General features: G+C 44.7%; 2 protein-coding genes across 10 annotated transcripts in view; one reads left to right on the top strand and one right to left on the bottom strand.

Annotated features, from left to right (window-relative positions):
* Positions 1-10,077, top strand: part of LOC118308895 (dedicator of cytokinesis protein 3-like) — a 157,820-nt gene extending 147,743 nt beyond the window's left edge. For 4 of the 6 annotated variants that reach the window (XM_035630331.2, XM_035630328.2, XM_035630329.2 and 1 more), the window contains 11 exons: positions 789-968; positions 2,205-2,288; positions 3,192-3,308; positions 3,499-3,608; positions 4,083-4,227; positions 4,561-4,642; positions 4,958-5,106; positions 5,425-5,512; positions 5,734-5,853; positions 6,978-7,063; positions 9,066-10,077. In XM_035630331.2, the coding sequence (XP_035486224.2) occupies positions 789-968; positions 2,205-2,288; positions 3,192-3,308; positions 3,499-3,608; positions 4,083-4,227; positions 4,561-4,642; positions 4,958-5,106; positions 5,425-5,512; positions 5,734-5,853; positions 6,978-7,063; positions 9,066-9,755 (1,851 nt within the window). In that variant the 3' untranslated portion in view covers positions 9,756-10,077. The remainder of the gene's footprint in view (positions 1-788; positions 969-2,204; positions 2,289-3,191; positions 3,309-3,498; positions 3,609-4,082; positions 4,228-4,560; positions 4,643-4,957; positions 5,107-5,424; positions 5,513-5,733; positions 5,854-6,977; positions 7,064-9,065) is intronic. The other 2 variants (XM_035630332.2, XM_035630330.2) reach the window with 2 other exon arrangements.
* Positions 10,078-15,378: 5,301 nt separating this feature from the next.
* The window catches only part of LOC118308902 (butyrophilin-like protein 2), a 14,812-nt gene continuing 5,190 nt past the window's right edge, over positions 15,379-25,000 (bottom strand). For 2 of the 4 annotated variants that reach the window (XM_047332476.1, XM_047332475.1), the window contains exons 2-8: positions 23,050-23,382; positions 21,614-21,892; positions 20,907-21,023; positions 19,684-19,797; positions 19,101-19,214; positions 18,551-18,665; positions 15,379-17,717 (exon numbers count right to left, since the gene is read on the bottom strand). In XM_047332476.1, the coding sequence (XP_047188432.1) occupies positions 17,624-17,717; positions 18,551-18,665; positions 19,101-19,214; positions 19,684-19,797; positions 20,907-21,023; positions 21,614-21,892; positions 23,050-23,323 (1,107 nt within the window). In that variant the 5' untranslated portion in view covers positions 23,324-23,382 and the 3' untranslated portion in view covers positions 15,379-17,623. Of the gene's footprint in view, positions 17,718-17,959; positions 18,069-18,550; positions 18,666-19,100; positions 19,215-19,683; positions 19,798-20,906; positions 21,024-21,613; positions 21,893-23,049; positions 23,383-25,000 lie in introns of all 4 variants that reach the window. The other 2 variants (XM_035630357.2, XM_047332477.1) reach the window with 2 other exon arrangements.

The raw sequence follows: 25,000 nt of genomic DNA, 5'->3' as shown, positions 1-25,000 counted from the left end.
ATCTCGGCCTTGTAGAGGTCAGCTAAAATCTGCTCGAGTGCGACTCTCTCCCAGTGGCGAAGAACGATTGTGGCTGCCGTGATGACGGGACTCCGGTTACTCGAGCCATCTCCTCTTGCTCCCTCTTTGTTCGCCACAATCTGCTGCTTCAGCTGGACCGAAAGTGTCTCCCCTCCCGATGGCAGCGGGGATTTCGTTCTGTCCACGTGAACAGCTTTTGACAGCTCTCTCTAGAGAGAACGCTTCGTCGGCGTCATCACGGCAGTTGGAATCGTTCTTCGCCACTGGCAGATTTCAGCTGACTGGGTTAAACTGATGACAGAAAATCTGCCTCTTATGAATCGATGATCGCTAAATGAAATGATAACAAAGGGACGTTTTACCAGGCGTGGGATGATTCTGTGAACTATATAAAGGTAATAGGTGCCTATAACATGTGAGGGATAATAATTTACTTTATTTTTACTTGACATTCTTAGAGAAGTGTGTGTGTGTGTGTGTGTGTGTGTGTGTGTGTGTGTAACCTAACCCTTGTTTTTTTGTGTTTTTCTTTTTCTTTCTTTTTTGACAAACCGTGTTTGATGGTGATTCATACGTCTGACCAAACACTTACCTTAACACCAAACTTCTCATAAAAACTTAAATGACAGTCTCAGAAAAGAAAAACCAGGAAGAAAAACTACAGGGTTAGAATAAGCGGAAAATGAGAGAGGATTTTGTGGCTGCGGAGAAAAGCGGTTGTTGTACGTGCGGATCGTGATCATCAGATCCTCTGAACCCCCTCGCAGGTGGAGGTGAGTCCGCTGGAGAACGCCCTCTCCGTGGTGGAGAACAAGAACCAGGAGCTGCGCACCCTCATCAGCCAGTACCAGCACAAGCAGCTGCACGGCAACATCAACCTGCTCAGCATGACGCTCAACGGAGTCATCGACGCCGCCGTCAACGGAGGCATCGCCAGATACCAAGAGGTCGGACGACAGCTGAACCCCACAACAACAAAAAGTCTCAATATCGAATTTGACGAAGTCATAATAGTCTTCTTTTTTTTTTTAACGACCAGGTAGAGAAGTGTCTTTAAGAGACTTGTCATATCTTTGTTTGGTAATTTTTTAATATATGTCGCGTGTTTCTTTCTCATCTCATTTCATAAAAGCGACGACCAGTTAATCCTTTGCAGGGATTTTATCAGAGCCAACAGTCCCTGAATCCGATCACGCCGCACCAAATCTCACACACGCTCATAGTTATCAGTCCAATAAATATGAAATACATACGTAGGACATATGATGAAACCGGGCGGAAGGATGGAACACGGAGCGGAGAAAGAACCCATTTGACTTTGTACATTCTTTACTCATTTCCACAAACTTCCCAGGGAATAGTTCATGGACCTTGATGATCAAAAAAAACAAAAACAGGCTGATATCTATGAGTGTGTGACATTTGGTTACGGATTCAAATGCAAATCTGGGTGTGGTGGTTTTAAATGTGGTTTCGTTTTGTTTTTTTGGGGGGGGGCCTCTGTACTTTAAGAAATAGAGCTAGAAACATGTAACTACCAGCAATGTGTAGCTGTACATAATGTGGATCCAGGAGGAAACCAACAGTTCATTTATATCCTCAATAGTTTTATAATGTGGTTTCTGTGACTAAACCCTGTTTTTGGTTCGTCCGTAATGGGGATTATGATTTCATGATCTCCTCTGAGGGCTGCACGCTGGCGTAGTGGTTAGCATTTTCGCCTCAGGGCCTTTCTGTGTGGAGTTTGCATGTTCTCCCCGGGTTCTCTGGCTTCCTCCCACAGTCCAAAGACACCGCCTTTTTTTTAAACCCCGCCTCTTGCCCAATGTCAGCTGGGATTGCCCCCCCCCCCGCCCCCCCGCGACCCTTAAATGGATAAAGCGGTAGACGATGGATCGTGTCCGATTTGTCGTTTTAACTATGAGGCCTGATTCAATTTCCGAGGGGCCTGTTTGGTGGAGGCATGGACTCACCACTCATGATCCGGTCATCAGCGGGATCATTGGTAAAAATCCCCGGTGGTGTCGTGTCCCTCAGCTCTTCGTCAGAGCTCGTGCTCAGCTGTCATCTACTGTCCGAGCAGTCAAATACTCATAATCGGCGACAACAGTAGTTTTACTCCAGTATTTCAAACGCGTGACTTTTTGATTTTTGCTTCTTTTCTTTTCTTTTTACGCGACCAGGCTTTCTTTGACAAGGACTACATCACCAGCCACCCTGAGGACACGGAGAAGATCACGCAGCTCAAAGACCTGATGCAGGAGCAGGTGAGACGGTGACCTTCACGCTCCCGGAGCTCGAAGTGTGTCTTTGCAAGAAATAAAGTAGAAGTTTGTGCAATTTACGGACCCGATGCGGCGACTCCACGTCGCGAGCTGACTGACTTTTACCGCATGCAGGTCGGTGCACGTCCACGCTGGTCGACAGATCCCTGCAGGAAACTCCTCCTTGTTGGGAATTTATGTTTTTTGTATGGATTTAAAATAAAGGCTGCGCAGTAGCTGAGAGAAGAAGAACGGTGTAAATTGCGTGAATATGAAATATGATTGGACGACATTGACACTGACCAACATTGAGACGAATAACAAATCATATCACACAAAGTGAGTTTTGTTTAAAATGTATGAAGTATCGATGGAAAATATTCTAATATTGTCTTAAGGAGACTTTCATATCATTACTTGAGGCCGACGTTTATGAAACTGTGAAGTATTAAAATTGATCGTGACGCGTCTCCACCTCCTCCCACTGTGCAAAAGATGCGTAAATGTCTCGGATACGGTCGCCGCCATCTTGCCCTGGTGGGACGTCATTTGGAATCAGGCCAAGTGGTGTGGCGCCGCCATACCAAGGCCCCGCCCATACACACGCTCCGACCAATCACAGTCTCGGCTGTCAATCGTGACGTGTCAGCCCGTCAAATAACGAATTGAAACCAAACTGATCAGAAACACGAACACCTGAACGTACGTCGGCGTGATCAGAACTGCCTCAGATGACACAAACCATCTTTGGAAACATTTAATAAACGTGAACTTTGATTTTTTTTTTTTGATGCTGAGGTGACTGAGGATATCTACGTTCACGAGGTGGAGAGGAGGTTTTCCGGCGAGCGCAGGGACTTCCGCTCTCTCTTCCGCTCCGTGATGTTTCTGCTGGTTTGCCCTCAGGTCCACGTCCTGGGAGTCGGCCTGGCGGTGCACGAGAAGCTGGTGCACCCGGAAATGCGGCCCCTGCACAAAAAGCTGATCGATCAGTTCCAGATGATGCGGAGCAGCCTCTGCCACGTGAGTCGCGCCGCACCGACGGGCGAGAGGCGTCTCTCCCTTCGTCATTTTGAATCTTTTCAAACGTGTTCCCCGACGGCGGGAGACTTTGGCTTACAGGTCTTGAGTCTCCGCTGGGTTTCAAAGTCTTGATGTGGTGTCTGAGGGCTGTGTGAATATTCACAGCCAGTGTTTCTACGTGGCGTTGCAGGGACTTCCTGGTTTGGACAAGGCCGGCTCCGGAGCCAACACTCCCCGAGGGATCCTGGCCTCTCACAGCCCCATGAGCCCTGAGAGCTTCAAACTCATACACCGGCACAGGTCGGCACACACACACACACACACACACACACAGATGTGTCACACCCTCACCGCCGCGCTTCATGTTTCCAAAACTCACACTTTCTCTCACCGACGCCTCCGCGTCTCTCGTTGACCAACTTCGCTCATTTCACACACAAAAAGAACTTCACCCGCCGCTGCCTCGCCACGTCTCTGTATCTCCTGCTGCCGACTGGTCACATCACGCCTCCTGACATTCTGCCATTTTCTCTCTCCCCCTCTGTCTCTCTTCCCATCGTGCATCTGTCTCGGCCGCAAACTCCTGCATCGCTCTCGTTCCCTCCCAATCGCTTTCTGCACGCGTCGGTTGTTGTTGTTTTTTTTGCTTTTGCTTTCCGATTTCCGCATTGTTCTCCGCACGGCTCCTCGCTTGGCCCTTTTATCCCCCCCCCCCCCCCCCCCCCCACTATCCCTCCTTCGCCCCCCCCCCCCCCCCCCCCCCCCCCCTCCCAGCCCCATAGCCGTTTTGACTCCGGTGCGCAACTCCTCCTCCTCTCTCTCCTCCCACAACTCCAGCGAGATGGGCAACGTTGGCAATCTGCTGATCCTGGCCGACGGCATGGTGGTGGAGCATCCGGAGGACTTCTACCGCATGCAGGTCGGTGCACGTCCACGCTGGTCGACAGATCCCTGCAGGGAACTCTTTCTTGTTGGGAATTTATGGATTTAAAATGAAGGCTGCGCAGTAGCTGAGAGAAGAAGAACGGTGTTAATCGCTGTACATTGCGTGAATATGAAATATGATTGGACGACATTGACACTGACCAACATTGAGATTAATAACAAATCATATCACACAAAGTGAGTTTTGTATGAAATGTATTAATAGAACGTATTCTAATATTGTCTTAGGGAGACTTTATATCATTACTTGAGGCAAATGTCAATCATTTTCTCCTTGTGTTTGTGTTCCCGTTTCCTCTCCTTTCAGGCAAGCCCCTCCTCCTCGAGTCTTAGCTCCACCCACTCCGCCCCCTCTCAGATGATTCACTCCGCCCCCTCTACCATCAGAGGTGAGCAGCCTTCTTCCCCTGGCGATATTAGTCATTGTTATAAAGTTCCTCACACGTGTGAATGAAGCCTGAATTGTCAGCCCGGACAACAAAGCGTCAGTTGCCTGCACTTGTCACAAAGAAACACCAAAGTGTGATTCATCTCCAATAGAAGCGATTATTGCAGCAAACAGAGATGTATCTATATAACCGCAGCCCGCTGCGCCTCAGCTACCTGGTAAAATATCTAAGCAGGAGACGTGCGGGGAAATTCCTTTCTGACCTTCAGTTTGACACTCTTGTCATGTGATCTCTCTCCCGCCCGTCGCCCGGCAGTCGGCTCGCCCTCTCTGCCCGACAGATACAGACACAACCGGGAGATGCTGATGCTGCTGCCGCCGCACAGGGAGCGGCCGAGCAGCGCCATGTACACCAACGTCACCGAGAACGGACAGGTGGGAGGCGCTGTTATCGGTGTCAGCCAGGTCAGAGGCGGAAGATTGTGTTTGACTTGTGTGAGGGGGGGGGGGGGGGGGGGGGGGGGGGGGGGGGGGGGGGGGGGGGGGGGGGGGGGGGGGGGGGGGGGGGGGGGGGGGGGGGGGGGGGGGGGGGGGGGGGGGGGGGGGGGGGGGGGGGGGGGGGGGGGGGGGGGGGGGGGGGGGGGGGGGGGGGGGGGGGGGGGGGGGTAGATTTCCTGATTATGAATGACATTTCAGTCCGTGAGCTGTCAGCTGGCGGGGGACACGGGGAGGGGTTCCAGTGTAGCATGACCTGCTGTCAGTCTGACCTCTCTCTCTCTTCAGCCGGCGAACTTCCAGCGGGCGCTGCTCCACCAGGTGATCGGCCCGTGTAAACCCTGCAGCGACCCCAACCTCTCGGTGGCCGAGAAGGGTAGGAGGTCTCACTCTGACCGAAACACACCCAAGAGATTATGTCAAACAGATTGTCTATTTATCTTCTCCTCTGCACCTCCTCCCCTCTGTTCTGTCTTTCTTCCCCCTCTCCCCCTTTTTCAACTTCTCCCTTTTCCTTCCTTTCTTTCTTTCCTCCTCTCTGTTCTGTCTTTCTCCCCCCTCTCCACCTTGTCCCCCCCCCCCCCCCCCCCCCAACAGTCCTCACCACCCCCAGCAGTTGGAGTTTGGACAGTGGTACCAGAGAGGCCCTCCCCTTCCTCACTGCCCACGTTGGCAGTGTCATGGCGCCTCCTGTTCCCCCGCGCAACCTGCCTCATGGTATGACACGACAGTTTAGTGTGTGTGTGTGTGTGTGTGTGTGTGTGTGTGTGTTACATGTTTGTGTGTTTCTTGTGTAAATGTGTCCTCTGACAGTTCTGCATGCAGACTCATTGTGTGTGTGTGTGTGTGCGTGTGTGTCTGTGTGTGTCTGTGTGTGTGTGTGTGTGTGTGCGTGTATGATGTTTTGTTTTTGGTTTGTTCATTTGGTCAGATGTGTGTAGTCTTTGTCTGAACCTTGTTAACATCATTGTGAATGTAACTTAAATGACAGAAGAAGAAACATTCCCAGGCGATCCAGACGAGTCGGCTTGTCGTGTCATGTCGTCCATCTTTATTTCACAGTCTACGCTCCAACACAGCTCAGTCAGCGTGAGCCGCTTTCACGTGGTGTTTTCCTTCATGTACATGCGTAAAAAATCATGTCGATTTGACAAGAGATTTACAGGTACCTCATCCCGTCCTGCACACACCTGGTCCATCCACTGACAGTTATTCTGCATATTATTATTATTATTATCACGGCATCAGTTGAGAACACGGACTGCAAATAAAGATGGGCAACAGTGAGTGAAGCCAAATGGTACAGACACGTCGTCCGAATTTATATACGCTCTGCGGAAACTCGAGCTCTGACCCCGATTAACTCAGACTTTTATTTCTGGGAGGAAAACGTCACTAATCATTTGAAAACAACTCGAAGCACCACAAGCGACCTTTCACTCACACGCCGTGTGTTGAATTGTGTTTCCTGTGCTAAGAGGCGGACGCCTCGATACCGCTGGCCCGTGATTTGACCCTTCAACCTCTCTGCTTATCAATAAGGTCCATCCTCATGCACAGTAAGATGAAGCTTATAGAGAATATTTAAAGGAAATAAGTGGAATAAAAGGATTTCAGAGGTTTTTGTTTTTTTTAAACACCTCCCCTCCCCCACACTCCTCCAACACCTCTTCTGCCCCGACTTCTCCTTTTTAGTCCTGCTGCTGCTACTTCTACCTCCCCCCCTCCCCCCTCTCTCCTTCCTCTTACTCTTCTTTTCCTCCTCCTCCTCTTCTTCTCTGGTCTGAGGTGTGTGAGTGTGCATCTCTCTCTGAGTCAGTCCTGCTGTGTCCCCCCCGTAGGCCAACACCTGTCGATGCACTTTGACGCTTTCCACCACCAGGTCAGCGACCTCCCTCCAGCTCTCCCCGCGCGCTCCCTGAGAAAGGTACCCTCCTCTTCCTCCTCCTCCTCTTCCTCTTCCTCACTCCTGCCGTTGGTCCGGATGCTGTTGGTCCGTCTGTCCGTCTGTCCGTCTGTGCACTCCCCGGGAAAAGTACATTACTGTGTGTGTGTGTGTGTGTGTGTGTGTGTGTGTGTGTGTGTGTGTGTGTGTGTGTGTGTGTGTGTGTGTGTGTGTGTGTGTGTGTGTGTGTGTGTGTGTGTGTGTGTGTGTGTGTGTGTGTGTGTGTGTGTGCGTGCGTGCGTGCGTGCGTGCGTGCGTGTGCGTCTCGTTGTTGTTTCATCTGCCTCTGCACAACGTTGGCATGAAGGCGTCGCCTGGCACACTCGAGGTCGATCAGGGTCATCGTGCAATCGTCCCGGGACTGAGACTATTGTGAAGCTGATGTTGAGTTGAGACTACTGTAAATAGGGCTCGGCGGCGGCGGCGGCGGCGGCGGCGGCGAGGCTCCCAGAAGTGAGAATCCCATTCGCCTATTCTCCATTCACATTTTGATTATGAGCCCTAATGCAGAGTCACCGCGAGCTACGAGTTTGTGAAGCGATGGTACATGCACGTGTAGAAGGTGACTACAACCTTCTTTTTAAGGAGAAACCGTTTCATTCGCGATGTCTTTGAGAAGCACTGCACTACCCACAGTCCTAAAGTGTAACGTCGATGTCTCTGATTGGCGGAGCTCGCTGTTGCCAGGGAAGTGTCAACTACGGCCGCAAAACTTCATGCCGGCTAGTCATTTGACCTCGGCACTCGGAGGTCAACACCGGGGCTGTCGCTCCATTTGACCTCGGCACTCGGAGGTCAACACCGGGGCTGTCGCTCCATTTGACCTCGGAACTCGGAGGTCAACACCGGGGCTGTCGCTCCATTTGACCTCAGCACTCGGAGGTCAACACCGGGGCTGTCGCTCCATTTGACCTCGGAACTCGGAGGTCAACACCGGGGCTGTCGCTCCATTTGACCTCGGCACTCAAAATTACCGACGATATGATGATGAAGGTTAAGTTCAGGAAGAGGAAATGGTTTATGGGATGAGCAGTTAATGAGCAATAATTATGTGCACAGTCTTGTACCTTTGCCATATCCCTTTTTCTCTTTTTACGTTAACGATTCATCTCGCGGTTCATCGTCTTGGTTCCAGAATGAAAACTCTTTCATTCAATGGAGTGAACGAATGGGAAAAATTCACTTCCAACCGGAACCAGCGTCGTTCAGAAAAAACCGTCGAGCTCCATTGTGTCGCCTCGTGGCGCCGTACAAGAGAAGCAGCTGGCGCCGAGGTGCAAAGACGGATCGGCGACCTGCGGAATACATCTCCCTCCGCTTCGTCTTCTGCGTGTTGTTCCTCCTCTTTTGTCCGTTGTCCGGCCCTGGTTTTTTGTTTCTCCGTCAACAGGATTCTTTTTTCCATTTGCATCCCTCAGGTTAGATGGCGAGAGAACGCCGTTCTCCTCCTTGTTCTCCGTTAGGCAGCGGACTGCGGGATCAGTTCCAACATCACCCTGACTCGTTCACGTCGAAGTTGTCTATTTCCACTTGAATAATCGTTCTAAGAAATGGTTTATTCTTATTGTATGTTTAATGGTTTAAGTTGTTTTTCTGTTGAGAGAGAGAGAGAGAGAGAGAGAGAAAGAGAGAGAGAGAACTCTGTCTGTGCAGTTTCATCTTCTGTGTTTGCATCGTGATCGGTCGAGTCCAGATGTGACCAAATTTTAGAAACTATTTTATTTCTTTAAAAAACATAAAATACAAATTGGCCTGTTAACATCAGTTTGGTTAAAGCAAAGGTCCAATTTTATTCCTTTCATTCCAAATGTTATCATAACTGATTTTGAATGAACATGAACATGAACATACCGGCTCTCTCTCTCTCTCTCTCTCTCCCCCTCCCCCTCTCTCTCTCTCTCCCCCCCCCCCCCCCCCCCCCCCCCTCTCTCTCTCCCCCCCCCTCCCCCCCCCCCCCCCCCCCCCCCCCCCTCTCTCTCTCCAGTCTCCCCTGCACCCTATACCTGCCTCGCCCACCAGTCCACAGTCCATCCTGGATGGCAGTAACTCCACCTTATCAGGCAGCGCCAGCTCCGGGGTCTCTTCCCTCAGCGAGAGTAACTTCGGCGGGCCGGCCTCCTCCTCCTCCTCCTCCGACCCCCCGGCCGGCCGCACAGACACCCTGGACTCCGCCCCCAGCAGCAGCCAGGCCTGGGCCACCGACCAGGAGGACCCCGACTCGCCGTACCAGCCCGTCAGGTACAGCGTCTCCGAGCCGGAGGTCCTGGACGGAGTCAAGCTCCCGCCCTGCCGCAGCCAATCCGCCCCGGGGGGCGTCGCCCCGGCCCAAGCCCGGCCCCAGGGCCCGACGCCCACCGGAGCTCCACCACCACCACCACCGCCGCAGGACGGGCTGCCACACCCACAGCAACACTACTACCATCACCACCACCACTTCCCCCCGCACTACCTCCCCCACCACCCGCCTCTCTACCACCTCCACGAGCCTCCTCCGGCCCTGCCGCCCAAACCCTACCTCAGAGAGGGCTGCATCCCCGAGGAGGACGGCCAGTCCGCGCCGCCCCCGCCCCCCGCCCCCCGGCCCATGCCGCGCAAGATCTCCCAGCCCATCATCGCGGCGACCAAGGACGAGCAAGCGAAGGTGGCGTGGGAGCACGGCGTCAGCGAGGAGTGACTCGTGGACTTTGGAGGAAGCAGAAGAAAAGCTCTTTATCAGGAGAGAGAACGAGAGAGAAGGGCCGCAGCCGAGTCGTGAGGTGATGTTTGCGAGGTCCTGCGCCGATAGGCAGAACAAACACTGAGGACAACGGCTGTGAAGTTAATCTGCCTGGATGAATAAGGAGCTACTGATGAGTCAGTCACACAGTTCCTGATGGTTCCTTGAAGACACGGTTCTAAATTCTGTCCAACCTTTTTTTGTCTTACATTAATCAAACGTTGTCATTCAGGTTGACGCGTCGCTCCGATGATGTCACGACAAGCAGCACTTTCACAAATTACAAAAAAAACCCATTATTCTCTTTGAATGAAAGAAGAGGACACCAAACCAGAGGCACTTAGCCGAGGTTGTGCTGAGGCGTGGGGTTATTGAGATGATGTGGTGACGCGACTGAAGACAAAGGAGCGAATCATTGAGAAATTGTGATAATGAAGACAAACGACCGTACGCGCTTAGTTCTTCCACCTGAGCCCTGAACAACAACAACAACAACAACAACAACAACAAGAAGTCAAATCATACATATAAAGAGGCTATAAATCAATGCATCTGCTTCAATGCTCATCACGTGTTTTCTTATATGCAAACAGAGCGACAGCATGCCGACTGAGAGAGAGAAACTTTCTTCCCCCCCGATACAATATATTAACGACGACGACGACGACGGTGATGATGATGATGATGATGATGATAGCGGTGTCGGACGCCGAAAACGGTTTATATATTTTCCAAAAAGAAGAATCGACGTGTGTAGATACATGTAAAACAGTATATTGAAGTATATGAGTCTAATTTATATTTAACACTTATACTTTTGATTGAAGGTTGAAATATGCAAGTGAAATAGCCGGCGAGTAGCTGCCTGACGAGTCGAGGGGAGAGAAACGAGACGACGGCTCGCGCACGGACACACACACACACGCACACACACGCACACGCACACACACACACACACACACACGCACACACAGACACATGCACACACGCCTACGCACAACAGCAGGATTTCCTGTTGCAGGATGCAAGGTTGTGATGTCAGAAAAGGACTTTTTAACCTGTGAGTTGTTTTTGTTGTTTGTTTTTTTTTCTTCCTTCATTTAGTCGATGATGTAAAGATGGACGACATTCATAGAGACTATCAACCCTCGAGGCATATGAACTTTTTTGGCCAGTTTTTTAAGAAGGTATAACGACTGTACGATTTTTAATCCGGAGACTGTCTTGCGTGCATGTTCCTCCAGTGGCGGTCCCAGTCCAGACGGAGGCCGCCAGCGATGCACGGAGGGGACGTAGGCGCAGGAATGCTTTGCACTGGCGTCCTGAGTAGTTTAGGAAGACACGATTCGATCGCTGTGATAAAAAGTGAAAGGTACTGTGAAAAGTACTGTGAAAGGTACTGTGAAAAGTACTGTGAAAGGTACTGTGAAAAGTACTGTGAAAGGTACTGTGAAAGGTACTGTGAAAGGTACTGTGAAGGCTTGTTTCTGTTTGTCTCTTATCCTCCAGCTCAGACTGTGCACGCGGTGGCATGACGGAATCCAGCCGACCGCTCCTCCTCCTTTCGGTCGCTCTCGTTGGGCTCAGGTGAACGTCCACCATTCGGTCACGAGTGCTCATTTGAATTCACCTGATGCCGACGCTCACGCGCTGAGACAAAAAGCCAGTTGCGTGACAAGAGTTCAATGTATTTAGCGCTCGGTGGCGTCCTCCCCTCCGCCGAAGGCCGAACAATCCTCCTCATCTGTCGGATCTGGAGCATTTTATCACCAGTATAATCTGCACCAGATTGTTCAAACTCATAGACGTCGACACCAGCAGATTATGTTCTCTGCATCCAGATCGGGACTTTGTCTCCTCAGACGCCGACGCAAACGTCAAGGGGAAAGTGACGCGAAGATGATTCTTGGCTCTGCCCCTTGAATCTGATCCACACGCCAACACTACTAGGTGTTTCCATGGCCCAAATGAATAATGGATTATTTGGATCTGCACCAAATCTATGACAGTTGCTCTAAATATGCCTCATTATTTTCATCAAGATCCATGAATTATTCCTCTGGGAAATCAGAGAAAATGTTAATTAAAAAAAAACAGCCCACATTAACCCCCGGGGGTATAAACTGGACTAGCCCAGATTATACCTCTCTAGTCCAGATTATACTTCTCTAGTCCAGATAATACTTCTCTAGTCCAGATTATACCTCTCTAGTCCAGATTATACCTCTCTAGTCCAGATTATACTTCTCTAGTCCAGATAATACCTCTCTAGTCCAGATTATACTTCTCTAGTCCAGATAATACTTCTCTAGTCCAGATTATACCTCTCTAGTCCAGATTATACCTCTCTAGTCCAGATTATACTTCTCTAGTCCAGATAATACCTCTCTAGTCCAGATTATACTTCTCTAGTCCAGATTATACCTCTCTAGTCCAGATTATACCTCTCTAGTCCAGATAATACTTCTCTAGTCCAGATAATACCTCTCTAGTCCAGATTATACCTCTCTAGTCCAGATAATACTTCTCTAGTCCAGATAATACTTCTCTAGTCCAGATAATACCTCTCTAGTCCAGATAATACTTCTCTAGTCCAGATAATACTTCTCTAGTCCAGATTATACCTCTCTAGTCCAGATTATACCTCTCTAGTCCAGATAATACTTCTCTAGTCCAGATAATACCTCTCTAGTCCAGATTATACCTCTCTAGTCCAGATAATACTTCTCTAGTCCAGATAATACCTCTCTAGTCCAGATAATACCTCTCTAGTCCAGATAATACCTCTCTAGTCCAGATTATACCTCTCTAGTCCAGATTATACCTCCTCTTGTGTTTTTCACAAATAATGGGAATAACTCGGGGGAATAATATATTGGATTTAGTGTCAAGTAATACATAGTATACAAACACAAATTTAGAAATTGGAGAAACATCGGGGTCAGGGATCATGCCTTATATCTTTATACCCGGGGTATAGATCAACTCCAAACTTGAATGGGTTCTCTCTCGGCCCACGTCCCATCCTTTCGCCAAGTTCGATGAAAATCCGTTCGGTGGATTGTGTGTAATCCTGCCGACAATAAAACAAACTAACCAATGAACAAACCGAGCGGTGAACGTAACCTCCTGGTTGGGGTTTAATATTATAAATGCAGATATGTCGTCCGTCCGTCCCCTCTGTCCCCCCCCCCCCCCAAAAAAAACATTGAAATTAGAATTGCAGCAGTGTCAGTTGAGGATAAACTATGAAGAGGCCCTTACGATTGAAAAAAATAATAATGATATAAGTATAATTAGTCAAAATGAAAATTATTTAATTGGTACTTTATAAAAGTGACAAAAGCGAAGCGTCCTAATGAGCAGCAGTGACGGGATCATTCTGGAAACCATCATTTTGTCATTGCGTTGCTCAGGTCAGACTGAGCACGGTGTGACTCTACACGTGTGTGTGTGTGTGTGTGTGTGTGTGTGTGCTTAAATGATGCAATTGATTTTTTAAAAGAGTGGGAATGTGAAGGGAGGGGTGGAGACTGGTTGTGTACATAAACAGGGAGCGAGTGTATTTATACCGACCCTCGTCTACGTGTAGACTGTCCAGGTCGCTCTGATGTAAAACTGTTTTTTTTTTAAACGTAGACAGCAGCAAACGGTACCGGTTTCCTTTTTTCTCTAATGACTACGATTATTTCAGGGCAGCTGAGGAAGTTTTTGTTCTTGTTTTGTGTATTTTGCATCGATGGCGAATCCAGATAGTGAGTTACTATACGATAGCATTCCTTTGTACAATGACGCTAATGAGTTCTTTCTTTTGTGTGTATATATACATATTTTAAAAAGTCTTTGTGTTAGCATGGTTGTAAACTGTGACGTGTATGAAGTTAGATGTAAATACTCACGATTCTTTCTTTTTTCCTACTCACTAACCAAACTGCTGTGCCGTGGATTCATGATTGACAAACATTAAACTATGTTTTATTGACTCATCTGTGATTCTGTCTGCCTTCATTTTTCGCCTCTCAGAGGCGGAACACGTGAAATTATATCTGTAATTACAAAATAAAAACGCGGCGTGTTTAATGCCTCGGTATATTATATTTTCAGCGCTGTGACAAAAAGACGATCATGATTTGGTAGTAACGGATTACACGTAATCTGGATTACGCCGTCAGATTTATGAAAAATATGTAACTGTAATCAGAGCAGATTTTAGATTATAGTTACATCAAGGATTACTTGATTACATTTTGATGATGTCTTTAAAATATGGCAATTTTAAAAACGTGATTTAAAAAGGAAAATGTTAAATCGATGCGTCAGTAAGGCTCATTTTATGTCTAAATGCTGAATGTTCTACAGTATAACAACAATATATTACTGTGTACATTAGTCCTCTCAGGTTGCCAGTTTTGTGAGGGTTTTATTTCATTTTTTGAATGATTTATCGATAATGGAGTATTTATTCCTTTAAATTAACATTTAAATGAGTTATTTTATCTTCTAATGAAGCTTTAACAGTCTAAATGTTTGAAGGGAAGTTTAAATGTGTGGTTGCGTCCATTTTTTAGTATATAGTGCAATATTCTTAATGTTTGATTTTTGAAGCCACCAAACGTATTCATATTAGATTACATTGTTTTTGCAATGTAATGGATTATGTTACCGTTTACAAAAATCGCCATGTAATTTGTATTCAGTAACTTAGATTTCAAAGGAATCTGACCCAACCCTGTGACACTTTAATGACAATTATACAACTTACTACACGATAACTTTATTGTTACAGAATACTATATGTTTATGGCTCACTTCACCTTTTTATACCCTAATATACAGTGACATTTTTAAGCCTAGCTAGTATATCGTTGTGCTTAACTACACTGACATTAAAAGAAATCTTTGTGGTTTTCAACAATTTTTGTTGGTTTGTACATTTTTATTCTTATAGTAAGATGGCATTTTTATGCCTTGTACTGTGTTTGACATTTCTATGCCACATTGCACTGATTCATTTTACATTCTTATGCCACAGTTTTTTCTTTTCCAATCTTTTTGCCTTATCACACTATTTTTACATCTGACCAAACTTCTTCCTCCTAACACCAAAGATATTTTTATACCTTACTATAGGATAACATTTTTATGGTTTAATTAACAATATTTTTTATCATACCTCATATTGCACTTTTCTTAGGCTTTCTGCCTTATTCTACTGTTTTATTACATTTTTTGATCAAATACAATACTTTTACCCTGACGTTTTAGTGCCTTTCTATACAATTACATGTTACTTTAATTTAATGCCCCACTTGTACCTATTTTGATGCCTTCATTTACAATCACATGATTTTTTTTAAACTATGTACATACAGACAGACCGTAAAATACATGCATTTTAAAAATGTCAAATTTAAAGTACGTATGTTTTGCCATTAAAATGTGAATAACTATCAATTGAAGAACACTTTAAGGTCGGGGATCATTTGAATTGCCTTATATATACTGTGTGGCTTGTGAATGTATTATAAATACGTGATCATTTTCACTTTTTTATCTGCAAGACAAAAACATCTGACACAAATAGGAATATTTTTCTTATTTAATAGTTGAAAAATTTGAGACACAAAGCTTTGCATGGGTTGAAAAGTTTTGACACATTGTAGATCCGGGATTAGGTTCAGTATCACAACATGTCTCCAGTTCAATCAGGTGACATAGCACACTTCTTTAAAAGCCCATACAAACATTCAAAATATATAATTAGAAATCTATTATATCTATAAAGTCATTGCAGGTATGTCTCGGCACATTAACACATTGAATAGAGAGTCGCCATGTACCAGTGCAAAAACAAATTACATGATGTCTGACCACAGAGGCCATAATTCACACAATTCATGACAGGGAGAAGCTCTATAGAGTTCCGTAGAGGAATACTGCAGTAACAGTAAACATATTTAAAGTTTTTTAGTTAGAAAATAAGTTTAAAAAATGCAATATTTACAGCGAATCATCTCATCACATACCGTAAAAAACAATACAATCAGTGTGACTATTAATAATCACATTATTATTATTTTTTCTAGTTTTTTTTCCTTCATCTGAGACTTTCTTTCAAACCATCGTCCTTCTCAACAAGGTTTTATGGAAATTCTAGTGGAGTGGGGGAGTGATTTAGCTTCTACGCTGTGGATCTGGATGTAACATTAAAGATGAGGACGTTTGTCGTCTTTGTACAAAGCAGCTGGTTTACAATCAATCGACGTAACGTCAAGGGTTCGACTTCGTCTGACTGACAACTACTGTGAGTAACAATGTTATGTTTCAAGCGTTCCAGGCACAGGTCTAAGTGAGAGGCACAACTTGAACTTCTTTCCCAAAAAGAAAAAGATTAAGCTGCTTTTGAATTTTAAACCTGAGGAGGCAGTGAACTTACTAAGCTGATGCTACAGATCCCTTTGGTTTTAGCACCTGACATTTTGGAAACCTATTTAAATTAATTCCAGCCCTGAAGAACAAAGGGAGGATAACTATGAAGGTAAATATGTAGACTGGATTAGTGAACCTGTGGAAGACCATGTGAGAACTCGTAGAAAAGATTGGAACGTATGTTGAAATTTTCACTCACAGAATAAAATATTCACAAACGTGTAGATCGATATTTACATGAATACACTGGCATCTGCAAACTTGTAATCTAACATTTACTCATATGAACTATTTTTACTCATTACGACCTCTCGAATCTGCCACTTCAACTTCACAAGTGACGTTCTGCTCTGGGTTCACCTCCATCAATTCTTTACCGAACTCAAACAGTGAAGCATTCATTTTAAGAAAAGGCATTAGAAATTAATTTTTTTTATTGTTTATAGTTTTACTTCAATCATTACCACGTATATTTTACTTCTTCCTGTGGATCAGTGTTTTGACAGTATTGTCTGGAGTTGGATCGTTTTTCTGTCATAACGAGAAAACAATCTCGATTAATTCTGGTATTTCCTGAGACGAGCCGATGGTAACCGATTCAGGTGAACCCAGATGCGAACGTTACCTGGAGGATGACATAATGTGTCAATATGTGACCGACACCGGCGCGTTAGGCGGGCGTGGCTCACGGTGATAAGCCGAGACTTTCAGTTTTAGGACTTCTGCTGTGGGGAGATCGAGTCCAGCTCCCTGCGATCTGACAAGAATTATATTTTCTTAAATGTATTTGTTCATAGGTGGCTGTGAATGAGTGCTTACTTTTAAAACCATATATGCCGCTGTAGATATGATACGCGTCATGGAAATTGAATTGTAATATGTAATATGTTTGTGAATGAGTGACATATTTCTTCTGTGAATTCAAATTCAGAACACAGATGTGAATATTTTCTGAGTGAAAATTTCAACGTACAGGTTCAAATCTTTTCTACAAGTTCACAAATCCAGTCTACAAGCGCTTGCATTGTGCAAAATATTTACCTTCAAAGATAACTGGGCTGAGTTTGAGCGAGGCAGGTCTGTGCTCCCCCTCCACAAAATGTCTTGGAAATCAGTTCACTAGTTTTTGAATAATGCTGCTGGTTGTTTGACAGAGAAGCTGACGACATCAGCTCCATGGCTCTTGGTTCAAGTAATTATGCAAAGACTTCTGAAGTAGTGAATATGAAAGTCAGAATAAAAAAAATCTATAAAAAAGGGCAGTGAGCAGAAAACAATTCTTGTAAAAGTCAATGAATATTTTCCTCACCGCCGCCAGCCGTCAGTTCGGTGTGAGAAACTAAAAAATGTTTCGGAACACACCAGACGACAGTGTGTGAACATCACCCACCGACACCTTAAAAGACATTCGAGCGACGGACGTTACAAAATACTGGGGTGTAGCTTCTTTGCGAGCAAGTCAGGCAGAACCGTTCCACCACAGACCAGAACCTGCAGAAAAAAGAAGACAAACGTGTTTTTTTAACGTTAGGTCCACTTTAGTTTTGTACAGAGAAAATTCAAACAAACATTTTAAATGTAATTTCTCAAATCCACAACAAGCCCACGTTGCTGCTGCGCCTGCGTCAGGGAGACGGTTGCTAACTGAGCTGGACAGTATTCACTGGGCTGATCTACCGCGGTAATCAACCGTGCTTTTAATGATAATTAACATTTGAAGCGGTAGAACTAACCGTCGGGAGTTCCACCGTGGTGTTCAACTGTTAACCATTTCATCACCAGACAGTTTGAGAGGAACCGACTCCACTGAAGTAGAAGAAGTTTTTCCCAGCTGACCAGAACCTGCAAAAAAAGAAGACAAACAGGTTTTTATAACATTAGTCAACTTTTGTTTTGTACAGAGACATTTCACAAAACATTTTCATTTTAATTTCTCTTATCATCTTTTAAAGTTCTGATTATGTGTGTGTGTGTGTGTGTGTGTATTAAAACAGAAACAAAAATGGCAATGATTGCTAAGTCAATGTCATTATCACAAAACCTTTTGATAAAAAAAGAAAATGAGGTTTAACATTTCACAGTTTAACCATAATTTATCATAAATGACTACAAAAATGAAAAGAAAACACAAAGGCAACCAAATATCTACAACTTGAATTAAGAAAGTTAACTTATTTTTATTTAAAACGTAAAACAGAATTTAGCCTCTTCTCTGCATTGTTTATTCATGTATAATAAGTTTTCATATGAGCCACCACCACGCAGATACTGACATGTCATGGATCAGGAAATTTGAAAATGAACATTTGAAACGGTAGAACTAACCGTCGGGAGTTCCACCGTGGTGTACCGCCGAACCGTTAACCATTTCATCACCAGACGGTTTGAGAAGAACCAACTCCACTGAAGTAGAAGAACTTTTCCTCTGCTGACCAGAACCTGCAGAAAAAGAAAACAAACGTTGTTTTTATAACATTAGGTCAACTTTTGTTTTGTACAGAGATAATTCACTAAAACATTTTAATTTCTCTTATGATCTTTTAAAGTTCTGATTATATGTGTGTGTGTGTGTGTGTGTGTGTGCGTGTGCGTGTGTGTGTGTGTCACATGTGGCACACACACAAATTGGCAATGATTCCTAAGTCGATGTTGCGGTTAAATTAAAGTTAATTAAAATTTGAAAAGGTAGAACTAACAAACTAACAAACCTCTCAGTTTGAGAGGAACCAACTCCTCTGAAGTAGAAGAACTTTGACAACCCACGTTGCTGCTGCGCCTGCGTCAGGTAGACTGTTGCTAACTGAGCTGGACAGTATTCACTGGGCTGATCTACCGCGATTGATGATAGTTAACATTTGAAGCGGTAGAACTAACCGTTGGGAGTTTCACTGTGGTGTACCGCCGAACCGGTATCTGTTCCTTCGACAACCTGTATTACACAAGCCTCGTCTCCTGAAGGAGCAGGAACGTTCCCCAGCTGACCAGAACCTGTGGAAGAAGAAAAGAAACAGGTTTTTATAACATTAGTCAACTTTTGTTTTGTACAGAGACAATTCACAAAACAATTTCATTTTAATTTCTCCTATCATCTTTTAAAGTTCTGATTATGTGTGTGTATTAAAACAGAAACAAAAATGGCAATGATTGCTAAGTCAATGTCATTATCAAAAAACCTTTTGTTAAGAAAAGAAAATGAGGTTTAATATTTCACAGTTTAACCATAATTTATCATAAATAACTACAAAAATGAAAAGAAAACACAAAGGCAACCAAATATCTACAACTTGAATTAAGAAAGTTAACTTATTTTTGTTTAAAATGTAAAACAGAATTTAGCCTCTTCTCTGCATTGTTTATTCATGTATAATAAGTTTTCATATGAGCCACCACCACGCAGATACTGACATGTCATGGATCAGGAAATTTGAAAATGAACATTTGAAATGGTAGAACTAACCGTCGGGAGTTCCACCGTGGTGTACCACCGAACCGTTAACCATTTCATCACCAGACGGTTTGAGAGGAACCGACTCCACTGAAGTAGAAGAACTTTTCCTCTGCTGACCAGAACCTGCAGAAAAAGAAAACAAATGTGTTTTTATAACATTAGGTCAACTTTTGTTTTGTACAGAGATAATTCACACAAACATTTTAATTTTAATTTCTTTTATCATCTTTTAAAGTTCTGATTTCAAACAGAAAGTGGAGACTGACCAAACTTTACTAGAGGGAATTTTTCTCCGAGTGATCAAAGCTACTTCACCAACAGACCATATAAAATATATATAAGTAATATTTATATTTTAAATCCAGTCTGGGATGAAGGGTCCCTGTTAGGTCAGTACTCAGAACAACTGTCTCATGTTTATACATCTAATGTAATGTAATTGTAACCTTTTCATGTATATCTGTACTTAGGCATTTGAACATCGATAACAAAGAACATGATGTAGCCACATTGTACACACATTGTAGTAGTGCAGTACCTGGAGTGGGAACAAGGGAATCAAGGCTTTCTTTAAGGGCCTGATTGTAAATGGTGGGAGACTCACAATAGCCTCGACGGAGGCGAGTGAAAGTGTAGCTCTTCCCATTTAAACGCGAATGCAAACCAGCATTGACCGTGTGGGTGAACGGGGACACTGAAAAAGGCGCTAGAGAGTTCAACAACAGAAAACCACTGAGCATTAGAGGGAACCTGCGAGGGAACGGTTTGTGGGTTAGGAACATTCGGTGCGCGTGGCTGAGCTGCAGCATCTACAGCCTTCAAGTCCTCAACAAAACGCCACTCAGTTGGGAGACCATGATCTGTGATTGTCTTAACAGGGAGGACAGGAGTTCGTACAGGTCAGTCATCGCAGGGCACAATTACACCTGCTTCCAAAAGGGATTTGAAAACGGGGGATTCGAACAGGTGCACAGTTTTCAATGAGACCGATCATACTTGTGGGCGGCCCAGAGAGAGACAGGTACTTGGGACAAGGCGGGAGTCGCTGCAGCTTCAGCAGACGAGAGAGGGTGAGGTTATGACCACTGGGGGGTTAAGAAACACGGGGGTGTGACCGAAGAACATAAGAAAACTATTTCTTGTGTCTGTGTCAGGGAGACGGACACAATTGTCAAGACTCTAAACATCAGATACATATAAAGAATTTTTATATAATACATTGTTAAACTTACCTTTATCACGTTTGATGCGACCAGTCTTGAAAAGCACAAATAGAACGACACCGACAACAAGAAGAGTCAAAACTACACCGACAACAAATCCAACAGCAAACTTCCATCCATGATTCTCTGAAACAGACAGAAAGTTGGTGTCACTTCACATCATGTGGATCAGACTGGACGTCACAACCTTCACACAGAGAACAACCACATGTGAACATGCTCCTATGATCTGAAGTCATGAGCAGAAGAAAACACCAGTTGTGGTTTTCTCCGTCCTGAGTCGAGGTCGTGACGGACTCTGATTAGATCTCGACAGCTGATGTTAAGAAACAGGGTTCCCAAACTTTTCAGGGCGCGTCCCCAAAATAACAGTCACAGAGAGTTGGTGTTTGTGACAGTGATGTTCAGTAAAGTATCAGAACAATCAACATCCATAACAGTCTTGGTCGACCTCAGTCCTCAGCAGAGTGGACCTTTATCTACTAGTTTAAGTTTAGAAACAGCAACATGTCCACAGACTGTGGGTTTCGTCTGGTGACAGTCTGATAACTCTGTTTAACTGATAGAATGAATCTGTCAAAATACTTCATGTAAATCACTAGACTTCCCAGTTTGTTTTATGATCAGTCTGAAGATCTGCAAACATGCAGGAAAATGAACAACACATGAATAATCTTAATTATCCGAATGAAAAGCAGAAATACAAAGAAACTCACTATGAACAGGAACATAAGTCTCAGCATGTGTCTGATGGTTGATCTCGTCCTGTGTGGAGACACAGCGATAGTAGTCGGTCTTGGTCACAGTAGTTTGTAGGACGATGTCGTAGCTGCCTCCTCTTTCTGAGACCTGAGGTTCTTCAGCAGGAACAATGTTTCCAGCTCTGTCCTGCCACTGGACATGTGGTTTTGGAGACGCACCATGAACTTCACACTGCAGCTGAACTCCGTCTTTTGTTTCACAATGTGTCTTGATGGACGGTTTTGGAGCTGCTCCTGTGAACATTAAGAATAATTTATGAAGGTTACAGGATTAAACATGTTAAAAATACCAGGACCCTTTGTTCACCTGGTCTCTGTTTGTATATTTACAGGGTGTTTAAAAGGAGAGAAAACACAAAGGAAGAGAGAGAAACATGTCCACCTCCAAAGCTTCAGTTACAGATCCCTGCTCTGTTTGACAGAAGGTGATGCTTCAAATATGTCACTTTTCACAATTAACTAAGCAGCGGCAGCGAGGACGACAGGTCTCACTGTTCACAACCAGAGCTCAGAGGAAGACTCTCCGAAAGCAGAAACAGATGATCAGTCATGTGGGTTGAATGTTCACTACGTCAGAACTTATTCGGTTTCCATCTTGCATTTTGGAAATTAACACTATTTTAAATATTTTTATATATGTTTTTCTAATGTGATACTTCAAAATGTTTATAAAACAGTTTGATGTGAACACAGCTACAGTCTCCTCCTGTATTCACTGCTCATAACGTCGGTCATATTGTCTCATGTCGCGTGTGATGATATTTAACGTAAATCACACTGACGTCTTTAACGTTTGGATCATATTCATCCAGAGCTCGTTCACATCTGAGAAGATGTTGTTGACTCAGGTCGTCACGGTTACATCTGTGTCACACGCTACAACTCTCCACTGTGACACGTGACGTCAGAGTCAGGTCAGAAACTTTCTACACCTTCGTCTGTACTGTACATTCTGTCGTCAGCTGGTTCTGTCAGTAACATGTTTGTGTGATTCGACACGTTTTAATCCAGTGAAGCAGAAATCTCCACTTTGAATAAACTTCATTGATGCAGCTCTTTTCTTCACTGTGTTTTGGTTCTAACTGGTCAAAACAAGTGTGAGTTCACAAACAGCTGCTGCCTCCAGCTGCAGGACTCTGACCTGAACAAGAACAGACGCAGTACAGACGGACTGAGGACAGACACCACAGACCTCTGTTACTGTGTGTGTGTGTGTGTGTGTGTGTGTGTGTGTGTGTGTGTGTGCGTGTGTGTGCGTGTGTGTGTGTGTGTGTGGACAGTAGCTACAGAGCAACATTTCTGCTGGTCCTAATGTAACTATGTAGCAAGAGCAACTACAAAGAAGAAAACCTTACACATTGCTATTTTAATGGTTTTTTGAAAGTCCTCACCAACAACAAGCTCACTGTAGAATGTTCGTCCTGGCAAAAGATGTGGAATCACACAGGTGTAGTTTCCGCTGTCAGCAATCTGAGTGTTTCTGATAAGTATGGAGGAGTTTCCGTCCTTCAGCTCTTCCTCAAAATGTGAGACCCGTCCTTTGTACTGCTCGTCCTGGCCCTCACGGCCGTTTCCGTAATAAGAACCAGCAACGTACAGGAAGACCTCCAGACCATCTTTCCTCCAGTCGAACACCGTTCCTCTGAGGTTCTCCTTGTTTGTCATAGAGCAGGGTAACGTGACAGAATCCCCCTCTTTAACGATGAATTTGTCGACACTTGTCCCTGAAAGAAGAAGTGTATATTTTAAACATTATGTTTGAACACAGATTAATCAAGTTAACGCTAAAAACATATGATTGTTTCTCAGTGTAACACAATACAGTTCAACAGCAAAACAACAATCCAGCCTCCAAAAATGACCCCACAGTTCAACTAACACCTCTGTAAACCTGCAAAACTATTTCAACCAAGACTGAACATTAGAACCATACGAGCCATAAAACACAGTATATCACAAAAGGGACAGAAATCACTTTTTGGCACCACACCGGCTCAAAAATACTTTAGCCAAACAGCGACCTCATAATTGTACCAGCAGCACAGAGGCAATCTGGAAGCGGAGCTGGGTACAGTCGCCCACCACTACTCAACAACAACAACAGACATATGTGGTCTAGTCGCAGTATGGGGCCATACATCAACCGAACATATCTATAATTATATAAAAGTTGGCGATTAATCTTCTGTCGATCAACTTATCGATTACTAGACTAGTCAGCTGCTCTGCATGACAGAAGGTTGAATTATGACGAGTAGGCCCGAGTCATGGACGACTCCTACATGGCCTCATTGCAGGGCTCCAGACTAACTTTCTTTACTAGAAGCGCAGTAGCCTCTCAATGACGATTTTAGGGGCACAAGCAGAAAATTTAGGGGCTACACCTAAAATCGTTCTGCAACGCAATAATCCACATTTCCGCCCATTTTAACTGTATTACTGATAAATGTTTTGGTGATGAACAGACGTCTTACAGAAATTACAATGTGCTGTTTTATTTTAAGTTCACAATGTCACAATTTAATTGAATTGACTGAGGAAAAAGGCGTCAATGGTTTTATGTTGCCATTGTTGAGTGGGACTGTAGCAGGGATTAATGCACTTTTTTAGTGGCCACTTTTGTTCCGCCATGCGGTCGCTTCCCATTGGTTTGCATATAAAAAGGGTGGATCGTGTGTACGCCCCTTTGACCCTCAATGCCTGCTAAATAAGTGAAATTGTGATATTTAAGCACCACCCCTCACATCGCTAGCAGATGGTATTTACGGCTCTTTAAAGGGAGCCGGATCTTGTGGACCCATTCCTTTCAAAGAGCCGTTCAAAAGACTGGCTCATTTTTACAATTTATTCATTTTTAAGAAGCCAACCTGGGGGTAACTCATTTTATCCGGGAAATAATCACTGGGAGGAATGACGGGGTAAGATTTGGATCAGAATCATTCAAACCTAGACATCCCACCAATATATATTCTATTGGTGGGATGTCTGAGTTTGAAATAAGTGGCGATGCAAATTGTTTGTTGACCTGGACTTGAATGAGATTTTTTTTCTTGCAAATATTACACAAAAGTGCATCCAGGTGCTGCTGTGTTTTCTTTGGCTCATTTTTTTCATTTGAGTCGCCAGCCGCTCTGTGTCCTCCCGCTGCGCTGCTGAGGCAGTGTGGACAACTCCTTGTGCCTATTCTCCGTGGAGTAGCAAAGGAGGAGCTTGTGTGTGTATGTGTGTGGAAAAAAAGAAGGGGTCGCAACTGTGACTCGGTGTCCATCGTTCGTGTTAAAGAGCTGAGGTCTGATTTATAAAACTGTGCGTAGGATCCTTACTAAAAGTGTACGTGCGCCC

The sequence above is a fragment of the Scophthalmus maximus genome, chromosome 6 (assembly GCF_022379125.1).
Source record: "Scophthalmus maximus strain ysfricsl-2021 chromosome 6, ASM2237912v1, whole genome shotgun sequence".
NCBI lineage: Eukaryota > Metazoa > Chordata > Actinopteri > Pleuronectiformes > Scophthalmidae > Scophthalmus > Scophthalmus maximus.
The sequence above is the reverse complement of the archived record's forward strand: the minus strand, read 5'-3'. Positions and strand labels throughout refer to the sequence as shown.